We start from the raw sequence: 18873 nt of genomic DNA on the forward strand, positions 1-18873 counted from the left end.
TAGGCCCTTCCCTCCTATTAGCCTTAGGCCGCTCATAACCTTAACCCGGCCGTATACTCTATGCTAATGCCATAGAATGCTTAAACATGCGTTTAGACTATTTGGCTGATATACATTTCCACATGATAACAGGCGCTCGCGTCTGATTGGCTATTTACAATTCCCAGAATGCGCACGCAATTTGGCATCAAGAGGCATTTCACTTCGCTGCTGCCCCAAAGTGATTGGGAGCCACCTTGGCATCTCCCTCTGTTCTCTTTAAACCGACTCTGTTTTAAAAAAAAATCACAAAAATGTTAAGTGCGAATGTAATTTTACAACATAAATGCCATTATTAATAAGTATGTTTTTGTAAATCTGTACTGTAATTGTGAAATGCTGTTATGTTGTTGGGTGGGAAATCAACTTCTGATTGCAATGCAGGGGGTGGTCCAGATGTCCTGTGACCCTTCCCCCCCCCCATTTAATTCTCTAAAACGTATTATTTTAAAGTAAGGTTTGTTTAAAACTTAAATGAATATGCCAATAAATAAATACAATTCTAAGGGTCAATTAATTGGGGGTCACATGACATCTGAACCACCCTGTACACCGACTACCACTGCACTAAAAAAAATCTAAACAGGTAAAGCCCAATCTTGATTTGAAGCTTTCGTGACTGCAGGAATCCATACTCTTTGGTTCTTTCGGTAAAGTCACGTAATTAGAAATAAAATGCAACAAATCACGACGTTTCGATCGCAACACAAGCGGTCGTCAAAAACAGGTTGCCTAATTCTAGATTTGAAGCTTTCGTGACTGCAAGGATTCATATTCTTAGGTTATTTCGGTAAAGTCACGTAGGTAAAACATCAAAATTAATAAAAATAAATAAAACAAAAATCACGATGTTTCGGAGGCAACACAAGTCTCCGTCATCAGGTGGGACCGTCACAGCCGGATTTGCTGCAGCTAATCATATTCTTAATCCGGCTGTGACGGTCCCACCTGATGACGGAGACTTGTGTTGCCTCCGAAACGTCGTGATTTTGTTTTATTTATTTTTATTAATTTTGATGTTTTACCTACGTGACTTTACCGAAAAAACCTAAGAACAGGTTGCCTTTAGAGGCAGACTCCTTTGCCTGATGACGAACGTTTGTGTTGCTATCGAAACGTCGTGATTTGTTTTATTTTATTTCTAACTACGTGACTTTACTGAAAGAACCAAAGAGTAGCTAAAGCCCACTGAGGCTGCTCTTTTCCAGGATAGACGTGGCCATCACAAATGACAGCTCGACCAAGCGACTTTGCGTGGAAATTTTCAGCATGTTCATGAGTGTGGAGGGTCAAACTAAAATCCACACGAACACGGGGAGAACACGCAAGCTCCAAATATACTGCAGGTGTCAAGGGTCGGGATCGAACACCACGACCTCCTGTATACCAGGCGAGGTAGTTAACATCTCGCCACCAATCAACTCCCCGACGTACATCACAACAATACTGCACGCCTTGACTACATATACTCACTACACAGTAAGCCAATCAATCAAATCCCATCAAGATAGCCAGGCGAAATCACAACATAGCACATTCATGCATGTTATATATTTCATTACCATTATAGAATATGTGTACATTCACCATCATTGGACTATACTGTCCATGCGTCACTAGGGAAATAACAGATTTCCGATTAAAATTGCGATCCAAAATCATAATAATATGCACAGTCAAATCTCAATCATCCCTATACTTTGTCGTGTTGTGTGTAATATTATAACGTTCTGACCCCGTGCCTCTACTGGACATCAGATTCCTCCCGCAGTATAAATATTCTGATTCTGATCTCAGTCAACCCATGGCACCTGGGTCTGTTCCGTGACCTCCTGCCAGCGGGCCTTCGACACTTGCCGTGACGGCCTCGGAGTGCACCCAGCCTGGCACAGGCGCCGTGATGACGTCACTTAGTGGTGAACGGCGGCTGTTGTTTTGTTCTAACTGCTCCTTTAACGTAGAACTTCGTGCAAACCCCTTCCCACACTCCGTGCACATGTGCGGTCACTCGCCCATGTGTGTGACATCGCAACATAATCGCTGTTATTGTTGGTTTTTTAAAAATATGTAATTGTGGAATGCTTTGATGCCGACCGCCCAGCCGAGTCGCCCGCCCCCCCCCCTCCCCCCCCTTAATAAAGAGCTTCTTAGCTCTACGGCTTTACACGGCGGGAAATGAACTTCCGTTTCCGACTCTGAAGGAATGATTTCCGACGATTAAAAGAATAAGGGATATAATGCGTCTGCGATTACATCCGGCGAGGAGACGGAGGGATGAAATCGGAGCTGGGTTGATGATTTACATCGCCGGATCATTGGGGGATGGCGGCGGTGACTTCATCCAACAGTGGATTGACCACGGCTCTGATGATGATGATGGTGAAACAAATCCATTAACCCTTCTCCTGCTCCGAGACGTGGTATCCACGTTCACCGCCGAATCTGGGAACGCGCGAGTGGCTCAGCGTTAATTTTATTTAGAGAGCCGTAGCAGCAGCGTTGTTGTTGTTTTTACAAAGACGTCGTCGCTCACCGCAGAGAACCGTAGCGACACGACCGCCGCCACTCTACGATAGCCGGCGACAAAGCTGTGCGACATGACCCTCCCGCGTGGCTTTGTGATGGGAGCCTCGGTGCACCGATAAAGTTACTTTGTTTTAGTTTTTCCTCCGGATTCGTTTACGATGACGTACACACGTACGTCATCGGGAATGGGAGAGGGTTAACGGAGACACAAAAAACTAAAATGCAAATATGTTTAAGTCCAGAGTTTTTACGGAACATCTGTTTTTAGAGAGAGATCGGTGAAGCCCTTCCCGTACACGCCTGGTACACCTAAAGGGGCTTCTCACCGGTATCCCCTCGAAAGTTTTCTCCCAAAATATAAACTTCGGTTAAACTTCTTCCCCCGCACTCCTCGCGGGAGCGTACGGAACCTCGCCGGGTTGTGTTCCCGGAGCGTTCCGCTGAGCCGAGTTACCGTGTGCACACCTCGCCCCGCCGACGTGCGTTTTGGAGTGCGTCTCTAAGTTGTAACGGGTCGTAAACCTCTTCCCACACTCCTTGCACATGTATGGCTTCTCGCCGGTGTGCGTCCTGTAATGCATGTTCAAGGTGAAACGCTGCGAGAAGCCTTTCCCGCACTCCTTGCACACGTGCGGCCTCTCGCCCGTGTGCGTTAGGGAGTGCGCCTCCAGGCTGGAACGCTGCGCGTAGGCCTTGCCGCACTCCTTGCACACGTGCGGCTTCTCGCCCGTGTGCGTCCTCGCGTGCATGTTCAAGGTGAACCGCTGCGAAAACCGCTTCCCGCACTCGGCGCACGCGTGCGGCTTCTCGCCCGTGTGCGTGCGCGCGTGGTTCTTGAGCGTGGAGCAGTGGGAAAAACCCCGGCCGCACTCCTGGCACACGTACGGCCTCTCGCCCGTGTGTATCTTGGCGTGCACCTCCAGGTTGTATCGCTGTGCGAACGCCTTGCCGCACTCGGCACACGTGTGCGGCCTCTCGCCTGTGTGCGTCGCCGCGTGCGCCTCCAGGCTGGAGCGCTGCGCGAAGCCCCGGCCGCACTCGGCACAGGCGTGCGGCCACACGCCCGTGTGCGTCGCCGAGTGCGCCCGCAGGTTGGAGCGCTGGGCGAAACCCCGGCCGCACTCGTCGCACACGTGCGGCTTCTCGCCCGTGTGCGTGCGCGCGTGCCTCTCCAGGAAGGAGCGGTGGGCGAACCCTTTGCCGCACTCGGCGCAGGCGTGCGGCCACTCGCCCGTGTGCGTGCGCTCGTGCGTGAGCAGTTTGAAACGCGTCGCGAACGCCCTGCCGCACTCCTCGCACGTGTGCCTCCTCCGGTCGGCGTCGATGGCCGCGCCCCCCGGCGCTTTGCCGCGCCGCTTGGGAGCCGGCGGGGAGACCTCGTCTGTCCGCGCTCCCGAGCGGTCGTCCTCCCCGCACTCCTGGCACGCGAGTTCCGTCCCTTCCGCTCGATCTGCCGCGGAGATGGGCGACAGAGAGCGCACCGGTGGTGAACACCTCGGCCGCCTTTGCTGTTTCTTTGATCAGGATCTGCTGAGAGCAGTGGTTCTCAACATTTACAGCAGCCTTGCACCCCTTTGGTTCTCAATCGTAAAAACTAAATTTTACAATGTTAATAAACACATATGGTTTGATGACACAAAGTATATGTTACTTAGGTTCCCCGTGATTAATTTGTTTAGATTATTTACCCTCTAAAGCAAATCTGGCCATGTCTCGCACCCCCAGGGGGTGCGTGCAGTCCAGCTGAAGAACCACTGGCTTAGAATGACGCTGCCTTCGTAACTACGGCCTTTCCTAGGTGTTCGCGACAACGAGCGGTGACGCTCCGGAGGTTGCTCGCGAACAGCAAATTTCGCGCGCGTTCGTGGCCAACCAATAAAACCTGTCCTTTTGAATGAAGTGCCTTGAATACGTAAATATGCTGTTAATTAGGTAACGGCGGGAGTCCACATTTGCCACACTGCCTATTCCTGGCGATTTATGTTGTGCGGTCATCCACCAAACCCTCTCGCTGCCTCCACAGTGCTGGTTTACAGGCGTGCGCCAGAAGGAATTACCGTGGTGGCTCGATGTCAACTACCACGCCTGGTATGCAGGAGGTCGTGGGTTCGACCCTGACGCCTGCTGTATATTTTGAGTTTGTGGTTTCTCTCTGAGAGTTAATGTCACACATTTAGATTATGGGTCTCTGTGGGTCTCTATGGGTCTCTGCATATCTCTATGGGTCTCTATGTATCTCTTTGCGGTTAGAGTATTTGGCTGCTGCTATTCATTTCCATGCGATGATGATAAGCCACTTTGTTGAGCTGTCATTTGTGATGGCCAGGTCGCTTAAAAAAAAACTATGTAGTCGCTCAGCGGGGGGCCTTACACATGGTAAGATAACAAAAATATCATGGGACCTCCGTTGCAAATACCAAACTATGAGAATAGGTCTTCCCCTTTTTTACACGCTTTTATTTAACTCACTCTGTCTGTTGTTGTTGTTGTATCCTCAAATTTTGTAACTCAATTTTAACCCACTTCCCAATGTCGTATCGACTGCAAACTTGATATACTTATGTCATATTGATGCCAATACTATATTCTATCATAAAAAACAAAAAATAAATATTTTTAACAATCTTTTTTAAATGTTATGTTTCGGCTTGGGTCTAATTGTCCACGGTAAACTGACGTTGGCTGTAATTGACCACGGTCCCTTACGTCATGGCAAGCTTCGAGCCTACTTCCTGGAGTCGTGGAGTTCTTCCATTACTAGTACGGCACATTTCATTAAAGTGTGTTTTAAAAAAAGTTTTTTAAAATATTACTTATTCTGGCAACAAAACTGGTGTTAAGATGTTAAAACACCAAACTGAAACCTTTTACAAGTTTCAAAGACAATGCATATATTAGTATCTTTTTGGTTTGCATCCTGACCACGAGTATTGTGGTTAATGCAGATATGATTCCTTGTAAAAGGTTTCAGTTTGGTGTTTTAACATCTTAACACACCTGTTTTGTTGCCAGAAAAAAAGGGGAAAACCTATTCTCATAACAAAAATAGTTTTAAAATAGTTAGTGGTGTGATTTTCTCTGTGATGTCGTCAAAGTGGGGGGGGGGGGGGGGGGGGGGGGGGTGGGAGCGGGGAGGTGGCGGGGGATACTGACCTTCACATATATCCTCCTCTGATAACTTCACCTCGATGAAGTTCTGGTCCCCGGTGTCCAACAAACGTCCGTGGGGTCCCCCTCCGTCTCCTCGCCATGCACCGGCCTCTTCGTTGTCGACGGTCATCGGATAGAGCGCTGCAGTTTCATACAAAAGCAGGCAGATTTATTATATTTTTTGTATTTGTCTTTTGCATACTTGGGGAGGTTTTTATACGTCCAAGGCAGTTGCAAAAGGTTCAGGCCCTTGGCCGTTTCTCGTGGCACTTGAAATGATCGGCATCCGTGCAGTCGAGCTCATTTTTTTCGAGCCTTGCGCGATGGAACACGACGAATCAATAAATTATTATTCGCGCACAGCGGTGGCAGAAAAATCTAAAGCTACCACGGACGCCGTTTGATAGGCAAATTCATCGGCGCTGATGCGTTTTCAAGATATCTATTATCAATCGACGGGCTTGGTTTTTGCACACTTTGTCTTCAGTATAGATGTGTAGAGGCACTACGCCGACTAGTGGTCACGAGTGGTAATTACAGGTATAGAGACAGTATAGAGGGCGAGCGGTCACAAGCGATAATAACAGGCGAGGTAACAGAGAATGGGAACGATCTGGGATCTCCAGGAAGAACTTGCGAAAGAGTTCGAGAAGTAGGGGCGTGGCTAGGGGTAGAGGGATGGCCACGCCGGGGATAAAAAGGGGCTGGAGCCAGGTTCGGGGCTGCTGTGGGAGCCGGGGTCGTCGCTGTCCGGAGAACGTGTCTTCAATTTGTCGCTGTCTTCAAGTCGTCGCTGTGAAGTGATCGTGTCTTCGATAAAGAAAACCCTCACAATTCCGTGTCTCCGAGAGTCATTAGAGATGCACAATCACCTGTTGTATAATGACGGCTGACGTTGATGTAGGGCAGCGACCATCATTTTACATTGAGGTGGTTGAGCCACATGGCTGCATCATCGCTCGGAATTGTAACCGTGGTACCATAGTGCGGCCTAGACATCTGTGGCAAAAGAGCTTTAGAGCTCATCTGATTCCTCCAGTTAACGTACGTTGTGTTTGTAGGTGTGTGTATGCTGAACTTCTTTCGCACCACCGTACATAACTAAATAAGTGAATTTTCAATTTAGTATAGTGGTGTAGTGCATAGTAGTGTGTAGTGTATCATAGTGTAGTGCATAGTAGTGCATAGTGTAATGTGTAGCCGAGTGTATAGTGTAGTATGTAGTGTATAGTGGTGTGTATATTAGTGCAGTGTATAGTGTAGTGTATCGTAGTGTCGTGTATAGTAGGGCAGTGTATAGTGTGGGATGTAGTCCATAGTGGTGTAGTGTAGTATGTATTGTAGTGTATTGTGTGTGTGTTGAACTTCTTTCGCACCTCCGTACATAGCCAACCGCGTTAATCGGAGGTAGGTGGGGGGGGGGGAAGGACGACAAACTAAACACAACAAACAGTTCTAAAGAAATTAGATTTGGGACGTTACACATTTCATGGTCTCTGTTCTGAGCGACCACAGTATCTGCACACAGCCGGAGAGTTTTGAATGGAGGGGTTGTGCCCTGAAGCTTTTTGTTAGCGGGCGCCACGGTGGCTAGGAGATTTTTAACAGCCTCGCATGGTATGCAGGAGGTCGCGGGTTCGAATACAACCCTGACGCCTGTTGTATGTTTGGAGTTTGCGTGTCTCTCTTTCTCTCTCTCCCCGTTGGTCGCGTGGATATTTATCCGGGTTCTTCGGTTTTTCCATCCACATTTAGAATCGACATCACGCGTTTAGGGTATTTGGCTGCATTAACCACACGCACTTGTGGTGAACATGCAAACAAAAATAATGCTCTGATAATGATTCTGTTTGGTGTTTTAACATCTTCACACCTGTTTTATTGCCAGAAATGGTCAAACCTATTGTTATATTTTAATGCTGGCAAGATCCCCATTATCTGCATGCGGTTTATCCGATTTGGCGGATTAACAACGCACCAGAGATTTTGACATAAATTACTATCGCGTGGATTTTTACTTAAGCCCAAATTAATAATCTAAAAACAGCTATACATTGTTATTCTCAGAAATCTTAAATACAAGTCACGTGCTTAAACCGAACAAATATGTTGCTCTGGTTAATCCAAATTCCACGTGATCGCCTCTACAGTACAGTAGTTGCCATAGCTTTACAACAGTGGGCGGAGTTTTACTGATTTTGATTGGCGTGGCTCTGCTGCTGTCCACTTAGTGGGCGGAGTCTTCTGCGCAGGAGCAGGAAAGTGTTACTATCACCAAGCAGGAGCATCGGTCGATCGTCGTTAGTGTTCGTTCTGAATCGAAAGAGTAACAATCATCGAGTGATTTGTCAGATCATTCATTTTGTGAGTTTTAATTTTACGAAAACTGTGCGGCGGCAGAGATACATAAAACATCAATTATACCGACATTAGTGGGAAGTGCTTATATTTTTGGACCATCCGCAATGTTTTAATAATTATCCACGGCCGTCCTGCCCGTCATTAGCGTCAGATAATCGAGAGTCCTCACTTCAGTTGACGATGAGATCGAAGTGGCCTCACCTTCACCAATATCCTCCTCCGACAACTCCACCTTGATGAAGTTCTGGTCTGCGGTGGCCACATATCCGTAGGGACTCCCCGTCTCCTCTGAACCCTCATGGGCTTCAACTTTAACAATCTTCAGCTCTGGAGCTGTCAAGGAGAAGAAGAAGAAACATGGTCTTTGATGGACGGGAGGTCTAGTATGTAAAACTAAACTATTTTTGGTTCGACACGGAGGGCTTTCGCGGCCAATATTATCCGTAATAAAGGCTTTTTTTGTTTGTTTTGGGTTAGATCGCGTTAACGTAAATGTGTCGTAAACCCGCCCACCACCACCCGACACACAGCCAGCTCGTGAGGATTGTCACCTAAAGAAAACGTGCCGATTAGTTACGACGTCACCCCCACCGGTTGTGTTGGAGAGTACATCCATCACATTTACAATTTGAGTACCATCATGTTTCGCTGGTACAGTAGAGTCCCTCTTAACGACCACCCCTGTTAACGACTAATCGCTTAACGACGGGCCCCCATAGAGCCCAATGTGTAGTGTTTAGTAGTGCATAGTGTAGTGTATAGTAGTGTAGTGTATAGTAGTGTAATGTATAGTGTCGTGTATATTGTAGTGTATAGTAGTGTAATGTATAATAGTGAATAGTAGTGTAGTGTATAGTGTACTATATAGTAGTGTATAGTATAGTAATGTAGTGTATAGTAGTGTAGTGTATAGTAGTGTAATGTATAATAGTGTATAGTAGTGTAATGTATAGGAGTGTAGTGCCTCCATAAAGCCCAATGTGTTCGCTTACCGACCATTCTCCTGTTAACGATGGGCTGTTGTAGGTACAGTAAATATTAATGCATCGATTAACCACGTTTATTTTTATATTACGTGTTTATAATCTTGTTAGTATCTTTATGCATTAATATTCATTGTTTACATATTATGAAGTACGTTTTTTTGGGTGAAAAAGGGGTAATTTTTCATGCTATCGGAACGAATTAAGCCTTGAACCGTGTATGTCCGATACTCGCTTTACGACCAAATCACTTATCGACCGGTTTCGTGGAACCAATTACCGTCGGTAAGAGGAGGGGTTCTACGGTAATTGCATCCAGCATCAATTGACAATGTTGCCAGAAATTTTATTTTACCAGGCAAGGCTCCACGGAGCTACTGTGTGGCTTGTTTACAGAAGCGACGTGGAAATCGCAAATGATGGCTCAACACAGTGCCGGATTATCAGAGTAGCAAAAGTAGCTACATATTGCTACGGGCCGACGCACTTTCAAAGGCCCCGCGCTAAATTATTTCAAGCTATCAATTCCGGTTCAGTGATTCTGCACTTGCTCTATTACGATAGTACTATACCGTACTATCGCGATAGAGCAAGTGGCATCAACTTTTAAAGGTTAGCGATTTGTCGTATTATCTGGCTGTATAGCAAATGAAAAAATACAATTACTTTACTAAGCAACTACAAAAATTTGTGTTCAATTATTTACGTGTTTTTTTAATTTTATTTAGCGCTCCTTTATAACAAATGATACAGGTCCCGCACTAGCTTCATCCGGCACTGGCTCAACGAAGTGGCTCCTCATCATCGTCGTGTGGGAATTTAAAGCAGCAGCCAAATACTCTGAACGCGTAGTGACGTTGATTCTAAACGTGGGGAGAAAAACCGGAGGTCCCGGAGAAAAATCCACGCGACCACGGTGAGAGAGAGAGAAACATGCAGACTCCAAATATGCAGCAGGCGTCAGGGTCGGGATCGAACCCACGACCTTCTGCATACCAGGGAAGGTACGTAGCCTGGTATTCAGCTACCGAGGAGTGGCGGCGGTCGTGTCGCTAGGGTTCTCTGCGGTGAGTAACGATGTCTTTATAAAAACAACGGAGCTGTTGCCACCAAGCCCCTCTCTAAATAAAATTAACGCTTAGCCAATCGGGCACTGTTCCGAGATTCGGCGGTAAATGTGACACCACCCACCCACCACCCTGCAACTTGCCAGACGTCATCGGAACGAGGAAAGGCCTTCAAAGATACGTTCGAACCTCCATCACAAACTCCTCATGTCTCACTCTACCTGTCTGTAGAGCAATGGGTCTTACCGGATTCCTTCAATGCGGTTTGAGGCACGCTTCTCAGCGTTTCGTCATCCAGGCTCCCGTCATCTTCTCGCTTCACAGCTACTCCTACACAAGCGCGTAAAAAAATATAAACTACAGTGGAACCTCGGAGATCGAACGCACCAGAACTCGAAGAAATCGGTGTTCGAACAATATTTCCGAACATTTTTTGCCCCGGAAACCGAACGAAATTCTGAGGTCGAACGGGAAATCGCGACTTGAAAGAACCCATACGGCTGAGACGTGTATGCCAGCGTGCATGACGCTTGCCCAGACAAAGGTTTTACCACCTCCTCCTCACCACCTTCCACCAAGCCATCAACTCTCCTTACTACACAAGTAAAGTGAAGTTCAATGTTAATTTATTTCATTTATTCCATATATTTATTAATTTATTCCATTTATTTATTGCGTTTCTTGTTTTTTTGTATGATTTTATGCATGTAATTACTGTAAACTTCGTGTAAAAATGCTTTATAATGAGAGATTTCTTGTGTCTGGAACCAATTAATGTCATTTACATTACTTTTTATGGGGAAAATGAATTCGGTGTTCGAACAAATTGGTGTTCGAATGGCCTTCTGGAACGAATTAAGTTCGATCTCTGGGGTACCACTGTACTTTTTTATTTACTTTACCAGCTAAGGCCCCACTGAACTATGCAGCTGTTTTGTCAGAAGCGACCTGGCGGTGAGCACAATCGATAAGCTCAACGAAGTGGGCGTATCATCACCATGTGGAATTCTATAGCAATGCGTGACGTCAATTATAAATGTGAAGCGAAAAACTGGAGGATCCGGAGAAAAATCCACGCCACTTTGGGGAGAGAAAGAGACACGCAAACTCCAAATATACAGCAGGCATCAGGATAGGGCTCGAACCCACGACCTCCTCCATACCAGGCAAGGCGGATAACATCTCGCTACTTAATGAGCGATTACACGTGAGAGAAATCGCACGCGTGCGAGGGTGCAACACTCTATCCCCTAACAGACGGGACAGGTGGGGTTCACATTCATGTTGTACCGCCTTCTACCTGGCAGAGCCAGAGGTTATGGCTCCTCTTCGATGCCCACCCATGGGAAGGGAGTTCACAACCCGTCTGTGTGGTGATCCACCAGTGCTGGATTACAGGCCGCATCCGCCACTACCGCCTGGTTAAAGTTGACACCCCGCCTTAATGCTTTATTCACCCACGGATGCAGCTGTGTTCAAGGGACCTGACACGGTGTCTTTGATTATAAATATGTGACAGGTTCTTTTGCACCGTACGTAGCCAACCGCGCCAATCGGAGGTGCGGGGGGAAGGACAACAAACTAAACACAACAACAACAAGAACAAGCAGTTCTAAAGAAATGAATTAGTCAATGTAGAGGACGATTTTGAAGTGCATATCCCCGGTAGCTTCCTAATATCGGAAGGAAGAGCGTTCCAGACGGCCCACAGAAGCGCGATGCGGTGACCGTCTTTGTTCGACGGTTGGCCAAAAGCCGCTGCTGCGAGGATGATGACCGGAGTTCGCGTGATGATGGCTTACATCCCTTGACGAGATCGACGAGGTTCATATTCGCGGCGAGCATTTTGTGTCCGTGTGGAATTGGCGCGACTTTATAACGCGTTCGCTCGGCAACCGCAAGCCAATGCAGCTCAGCGAGCACCGGGCGGACACGGTCGGATCTTGCGGCACCCGTCACGCAGCTTGCTAATGCTCTTGCATGACTACATACGACATAATGTATTACAATAAGGAACATAATGTCCTCCTTAGACTAAACAAATATACATCACTGCTTGCACTGGTTTTCTTTTTCAGATCAGGCTGCGCCCAAGGGTTGAGTGGTTTGTTGTCGAGCGTCAAAGGATGCTCCAACATTCTAGATTTGAAGTTTTCGTGACTGCAAGGGTCCAAACTCTTTGTTTTTTTCGGTAAAGTCACCTAGATAAAAATAAATTAAATCACGACGTTTCGGAGGCAACACAAGCTTCCGTCTTCAGGTGGAACCGTCACAGCAAAATTTTGTGATTTAATTTATTTTTATTTAATTTTTTTACCTACGTGACTTTACCGAAAAAACCAAAGAGGACGCTCCAACAATGAATTGAACAGTTTAATGACAGCTGCCGCTGTAACTTACCAGCGTGAGAGTCTTCATCTTTCACCGTCAAGTCAGGACCCATCCCTGGGTACGGATTGTCTTCATTTTCTTGTTTGATGAACGGCAATTCAAAGTTTGAAGCCATCTGATGAGCAAATTGAATACAATGTCTCATTATTATTACCGTATTACTGTGGGCATACAAAGTCACTCCACGTAGGTTTTTGCCGAAGTTTGCACTACAATTTCTCATATGCGGTACGTAGTGTTTGCATCAGGGACGTGCGTTCAGGGGAGGCAGTGGAGGCAGAGCCTCACCTGGCATACTCCAATGAAAATAGCTGTTACGAAAAGTAAAAAAAAGTAATAAAATCAAAACCAAGATTTTTCCACTGATCTGTGTTATGTCATTTCTGTATGATTCCAATCATGTTAGCGAGTAGCAGCACCTATGAAGGCCGGCACGGCACACGAGATGATGTGTGGGGGTGGCCAGCACCACGCTCGGCCGCCTTTGTCTCCCCAGTGGCGATGTTTACTACGCACCGCACCAGCTACTTATTTGAGGCTGAGTTGACCTAGGGGAGGCCGAGGACCAGTTCAGATAATCGTCACTGATGTTGGCGGGCGTGAGCTGAAATGGAACCCTGGGTAGCCGGGTTCGTAGCGCAGCGCGCTAACCATTGCGCCACCACTCCCCGTGTATACACAACAAAGATAAAGATCCCCGTATAGCCTTTAACAGTCTGTTGGGGCAAGTGCTGTTGGCGAGTAGCAGCAGCGCCGTATGGCGTGGTGCTGGCCGACCCACCCCTTCGTGTGCCGTGCCGGGCTTCATAGGCGCTGAAATACACCAACACCAATTCACCGCCATTCGCCACGTCACCACGGCGCCTGTGCCAGGCTAGGTGCACTTAGAGGCTATCACGCGAAGTGTCGAAAGCTCCCGCTGCTAGCAAGGAGGGTAGGGAGCAGAACCAGCAGGTGCCATGGGTTGACTGCTGTGCCAGGCTAGGTACAGCAGGAGGTCACGGGACAGACCCAGCAGGTGCCATGGGTTGACTGCTATGCCAGGCTAGGTACAGCAGGAGGTCACGGGACAGACCCAGCAGGTGTCATGGGTTGACTGCTGTGCCAGGCTAGGTGCAGCAGGTCAGGGAACAGACCCAGCAGGTGCCATGGGTTGACTGCTGTGCCAGGCTAGGTACAGCAGGTCACTAGACAGACCCAGCAGGTGCCATGGGTTGACTGCTGTGCCAGGCTAGGTACAGCAGGTCACGGGACAGACCCAGCTGGTGCCATGGGTTGACTGCTGTGCCAGGCTAGGTACAGCAGGTCACTGGACAGACTCAGCAGGTGCCATGGGTTGACTGCTGTGCCAGGCTAGGTACAGCAGGAGGTCACAGGGCAGACCCAGCAGGTGCCATGGGTTGACTGCTGTGCCAGGCTAGGTACAGCAGGAGGTCACGGGACAGACCCAGCAGGTGCCATGGGTTGACTGCTGTGCCAGGCTAGGTACAGCAGGAAGTTCCCAGGGCAGACCTAGCAGGTACTATGGATTGACTGCTGTGCCAGGCTAGGTACAGCAGGTCACGGGGCAGACCCAGCAGGTGCCATGGGTTGACTGTGCCAGGCTAGGTGCAGGAGGAGGTCACGGGACAAACCCAGCAGGTGCCATGGGTTGACTGCTGTGCCAGGCTAGGTACAGCAGGAGGTCATGGGACAGACCCAGCAGGTGCCATGGGGTTGACTGCTGTACCAGGCTAGGTGCAGCAGAAGGTCACGGGACAGACCCAGCAGGTGCCATGGGTTGACTGCTGTGCCAGGCTAGGTACAGCAGGTCACGGGGCAGACCCAGCAGGTGCCATGGGTTGACTGCTGTGCCAGGCTAGGTACAGCAGGAGGTCACGGGACAGACCCAGCTGGTGCCATGGGTTGACTGCTGTGCCAGGCTAGGTACAGCAGGTCACTGGACAGACCCAGCAGGTGCCATGGGTTGACTGCTGTGCCAGGCTAGGTACAGCAGGTCACGGGACAGACCCAGCTGGTGCCATGGGTTGACTGCTGTGCCAGGCTAGGTACAGCAGGTCACTGGACAGACCCAGCAGGTGCCATGGGTTGACTGCTGTGCCAGGCTAGGTAAAGCAGGTCACGGGACAGACCCAGCAGGTGCCATGGGTTGACTGCTGTGCCAGGCTAGGTACAGCAGGTCACTAGACAGACCCAGCAGGTGCCATGGGTTGACTGCTGTGCCAGGCTAGGTACAGCAGGTCACGGGACAGACCCAGCTGGTGCCATGGGTTGACTGCTGTGCCAGGCTAGGTACAGCAGGTCACTGGACAGACTCAGCAGGTGCCATGGGCTGACTGCTGTGCCAGGCTAGGTACAGCAGGAGGTCACAGGGCAGACCCAGCAGGTGCCATGGGTTGACTGCTGTGCCAGGCTAGGTACAGCAGGAGGTCACGGGACAGACCCAGCAGGTGCCATGGGTTGACTGCTGTGCCAGGCTAGGTACAGCAGGAAGTTCCCAGGGCAGACCTAGCAGGTACTATGGATTGACTGCTGTGCCAGGCTAGGTACAGCAGGTCACGGGGCAGACCCAGCAGGTGCCATGGGTTGACTGTGCCAGGCTAGGTGCAGGAGGAGGTCACGGGACAAACCCAGCAGGTGCCATGGGTTGACTGCTGTGCCAGGCTAGGTACAGCAGGAGGTCATGGGACAGACCCAGCAGGTGCCATGGGGTTGACTGCTGTACCAGGCTAGGTGCAGCAGAAGGTCACGGGACAGACCCAGCAGGTGCCATGGGTTGACTGCTGTGCCAGGCTAGGTACAGCAGGTCACGGGGCAGACCCAGCAGGTGCCATGGGTTGACTGCTGTGCCAGGCTAGGTACAGCAGGAGGTCACGGGACAGACCCAGCTGGTGCCATGGGTTGACTGCTGTGCCAGGCTAGGTACAGCAGGTCACTGGACAGACTCAGCAGGTGCCATGGGTTGACTGCTGTGCCAGGCTAGGTACAGCAGGTCACGGGGCAGACCCAGCAGGTGCCATGGGTTGACTGCTGTGCCAGGCTAGGTAAAGCAGGTCACGGGACAGACCCAGCAGGTGCCATGGGTTGACTGCTGTGCCAGGCTAGGTACAGCAGGTCACGGGGCAGACCCAGCAGGTGCCATGGGTTGACTGCTGTGCCAGGCTAGGTACAGCAGTAAGTTCCCGGGGCAGACCCAGCAGGTGCCATGGGGTTGACTGCTGTGCCAGGCTAGGTACAGCAGGTCACTGGACAGACTCGGCAGGTGCCATGGGTTGACTGCTGTGCCAGGCTAGGTAAAGCAGGTCACGGGACAGACCCAGCAGGTGCCATGGGTTGACTGCTGTGCCAGGCTAGGTACAGCAGGAGGTCATGGGACAGACCCAGCAGGTGCCATGGGGTTGACTGCTGTGCCAGGCTAGGTGCAGCAGAAGGTCACGGGACAGACCCAGCAGGTGCCATGGGTTGACTGCTGTGCCAGGCTAGGTACAGCAGGAAGTTCCCAGGGCAGACCTAGCAGGTGCTATGGATTGACTGCTGTGCCAGGCTAGGTACAGCAGGTCACGGGGCAGACCCAGCAGGTGCCATGGGTTGACTGCTGTGCCAGGCTAGGTGCAGGAGGAGGTCACGGGACAAACCCAGCAGGTGCCATGGGTTGACTGCTGTGCCAGGCTAGGTACAGCAGGAGGTCACGGGGCAGACCCAGCTGGTGCCATGGGGTTGACCGACTAAATGGACCAGCCGTGCCATCTCGCAGCATGATTAGCCCCACCCAGCGGATTACTAACAAGCCCGTGACAGTCAGAACGAACAAAACAACAGCAACAACAACAACCGACCAGCAGTGGATAAATCATTCACCCCACCCCCCACCACCCCCCACTACCCCCCACACTGTTTACCGGTTGCATAAACGCCACCTACGTCAATGCGCCCTCTCGCCAGCCGGGATGTGATGGGGGCGGAGAGGTGCTGCGAAAAGCGACTCGATGCGGCACAAGACGACCCTGGGAACCGAGAGATATCTCAGTTTCATTGATTAGGTATAGCCCTGTGAGCCGTGAGGCTTTTGACTCGGGTGCAACCGCAACAAAACAAGAACGTGAACAAAGAAACATCTGAAAGTGACGACGCGCAACAGAAACGTCCAGGAAAAAAAGAGCAAAGTCTTCCGGAAATAAAGCACCGCGTTTCAACGCTGTGTGCAAAAATACCAGTGGGATGGAAGCGAAACAATAACAATCATAAGACAATTTAGATTACCCATACGCTTTCGAAATCACCAAAATAACGCTATGAAAACAATGTAACAACAGTAATCACAAGACGACCCTGGGAACCGAGAGATGTCTCAGTTTCATATCAGTTTCATTGATTAGGTGTAGCCCTGTGAGCCGTGAGGCTTTTGACTCGGGTGCAACCGCAACAAAACAAAAACATGAACAAGGAACATCTTAAAGTGACGACGCGCAACAGAAACATCCAGGAAAAAAAGAGCAAAGTATTCCGGAAAAAAAGCACCGCGTTTCAACGCTGTGTGCAAAAATACCAGTGGGATGCAAGTCGAACAATAACAACCATAAGACAAATTCTTGGTTCTTTCGGTAAAGTCACGTAGAAGGGAAATCCACACCTGATGATGATTGCTTGTGTTGCAGTGAAAACGTCGTTTATATTTTTATTATGTTATTATTTCCCTACGTGAAATAATAACTTTACCGAAAGAACCAAGAATATGAATCCCTGCAGTCACGAAAGCTTTAAATCAAAACCATAAAACAATTTGGATAAAGTTATCTGGCTAACTCCGTACTACAACAAACATGGCTCAACCGTACGTTTTCGAAATCACCAAAATAAAGCTATACAATGTAACGGTGATCATAGAAACTGTGATTCTAATTTAACAATAAACAATTTTCATAACGACCAAACTTTGCAGCCATAGCTGGGTGGGTGGAACGGTATTCGGAATCCTGATCGCTGCTGTGCGTGACTGTCAACGCCTAATCAGTTGCCCTACCTTATTACGGATCAATTCTGACATTATTGATCACTCCGTGACCTTATACATCTCAAAGTTCATCCTGCAAAGTCCCCATCACAAGGGAGAAAAACAATTGGATAATCACCAATAGTACAATCACCACTACAAACCTGTCAATCCCTTATCAGTGCCCTACCTTATTACGGATCAATTCAGACCTTATTGGTCATCCTGTGCCCTTATGAATCTCAAAGTTCATCCTGCAAAGTCCCCATCACAAGGGAGAAACGCAATTAGATAATCACCACTAGGACACTCACCACCACTACACTCACCACTACAAACCTGACAATCCCTTATCAGTGCCCTACCTTATTAGAGACCAATTGAGACCTTGTCATCCCGTGCTCTTCTAAATCTCAAAAGTCATCCTACAAAGTCCCCATCACAAGGGGTCAACACACAAACAAACAGACGAATGTTTTGTGTGCTCGTATTGAAACGGCTGGACGCCGTATGGACCTGAAAACTCAATTTCCCTGAACAAGAATACGGGCTAAACTGTACGTGTTGACACGGTATGCGGCCACCACAACAACCACCAACAACAACAAACGATAGCGGTGACGATTGTCTGAATCGGCCCTCTGTGCTTAGTTAAATCCCCCCTTTCCCTTGTAAGTCCAACTCAGCCTCAAACGAGATGCCGTGCCCATTACCGACTTACGAACGAGATGCCGTGCCTGTCGCCGACTTACGGACGAGATGCCGTGCCCGTCACCGACTTACGAACGAGATGCCGTGCCTGTCGCCGACTTACGGACGAGATGCCGTGCCCGTCACCGACTTACGGACGAGATGCCGTGCCCGTCACCGACTTACGAACGAGATACCGTGTCCATCACCGACTTACGAACGAGATGCCGTGCCTGTCACCGACTTAGGAACGAGATGCTCTGCCCGTCACCGACTTACGAACGAAATGCCGTGCCCGTCACCGACTTACGAACGAGATGCCCTGCCCGTCACTGACTTACGAACGAGATGCCGTGCCCATCACCGACTTACGAACGAGATGCCGTGCCTGTCACCGACTTAGGAACGAGATGCCGTGCCCATCACCGACTTACGAACGAGATGCCGTGCCCATTACCGACTTACGAACGAGATGCCCTGCCCGTCACCGACTTACGAACGAGATGCCGTGCCCATTACCGACTTACGAACGAGATGCCGTGCCCGTCACCGACTTACGAACGAGATGCCCTGCCCGTCACCGACTTACGAACGAGATGCTCTGCCCGTCACCGACTTACGAACGAAATGCCGTGCCCGTCACCGACTTACGAACGAGATGCCCTGCCCGTCACCG

General features: G+C 49.4%; 1 protein-coding gene across 4 annotated transcripts; it reads right to left on the reverse strand.

The window, feature by feature from the left end:
* Positions 1 to 1070: 1070 nt before the first annotated feature.
* Positions 1071 to 18699, reverse strand: LOC133360755 (oocyte zinc finger protein XlCOF6-like). Of its 4 annotated transcripts, none has more exons than XM_061579606.1 (7): positions 18229 to 18699; positions 16417 to 16521; positions 12527 to 12632; positions 10373 to 10456; positions 8278 to 8409; positions 5719 to 5856; positions 1071 to 4015 (listed from the first exon to the last, which is right to left on the reverse strand). In XM_061579606.1, the coding sequence occupies exons 2-7, from the start codon at positions 16423 to 16425 to the stop codon at positions 2934 to 2936; spliced, it is 1551 nt and encodes a 516-aa protein (XP_061435590.1). In that variant the 5' UTR covers positions 16426 to 16521; positions 18229 to 18699; the 3' UTR covers positions 1071 to 2933. The 4 variants fall into 4 exon arrangements, with proteins under 4 accessions (XP_061435590.1, XP_061435592.1, XP_061435589.1 ...); XM_061579608.1 differs by having other exon boundaries at positions 16439 to 16521; positions 18229 to 18698; XM_061579605.1 differs by lacking the exon at positions 18229 to 18699 and having other exon boundaries at positions 16417 to 16980.
* Positions 18700 to 18873: the final 174 nt, after the last annotated feature.

The sequence above is a fragment of the Lethenteron reissneri genome, chromosome 69 (genome assembly GCF_015708825.2).
Source record: "Lethenteron reissneri isolate LAM-NWPU_2019-01 chromosome 69, ASM1570882v1, whole genome shotgun sequence".
NCBI classification, from domain to species: domain Eukaryota; kingdom Metazoa; phylum Chordata; class Hyperoartia; order Petromyzontiformes; family Petromyzontidae; genus Lethenteron; species Lethenteron reissneri.

Coding starts and splice junctions, on each gene's coding strand:
- LOC133360755 (XM_061579606.1), bottom strand. Junction 8,410..10,372: donor AACCGCATTGAAGGAATCCG/GTAAGACCCATT, acceptor TCTCCTTGACAG/CTCCAGAGCTGAAGATTGTT. Junction 5,857..8,277: donor GGAGGAGGATATTGGTGAAG/GTGAGGCCACTT, acceptor ATGAAACTGCAG/CGCTCTATCCGATGACCGTC.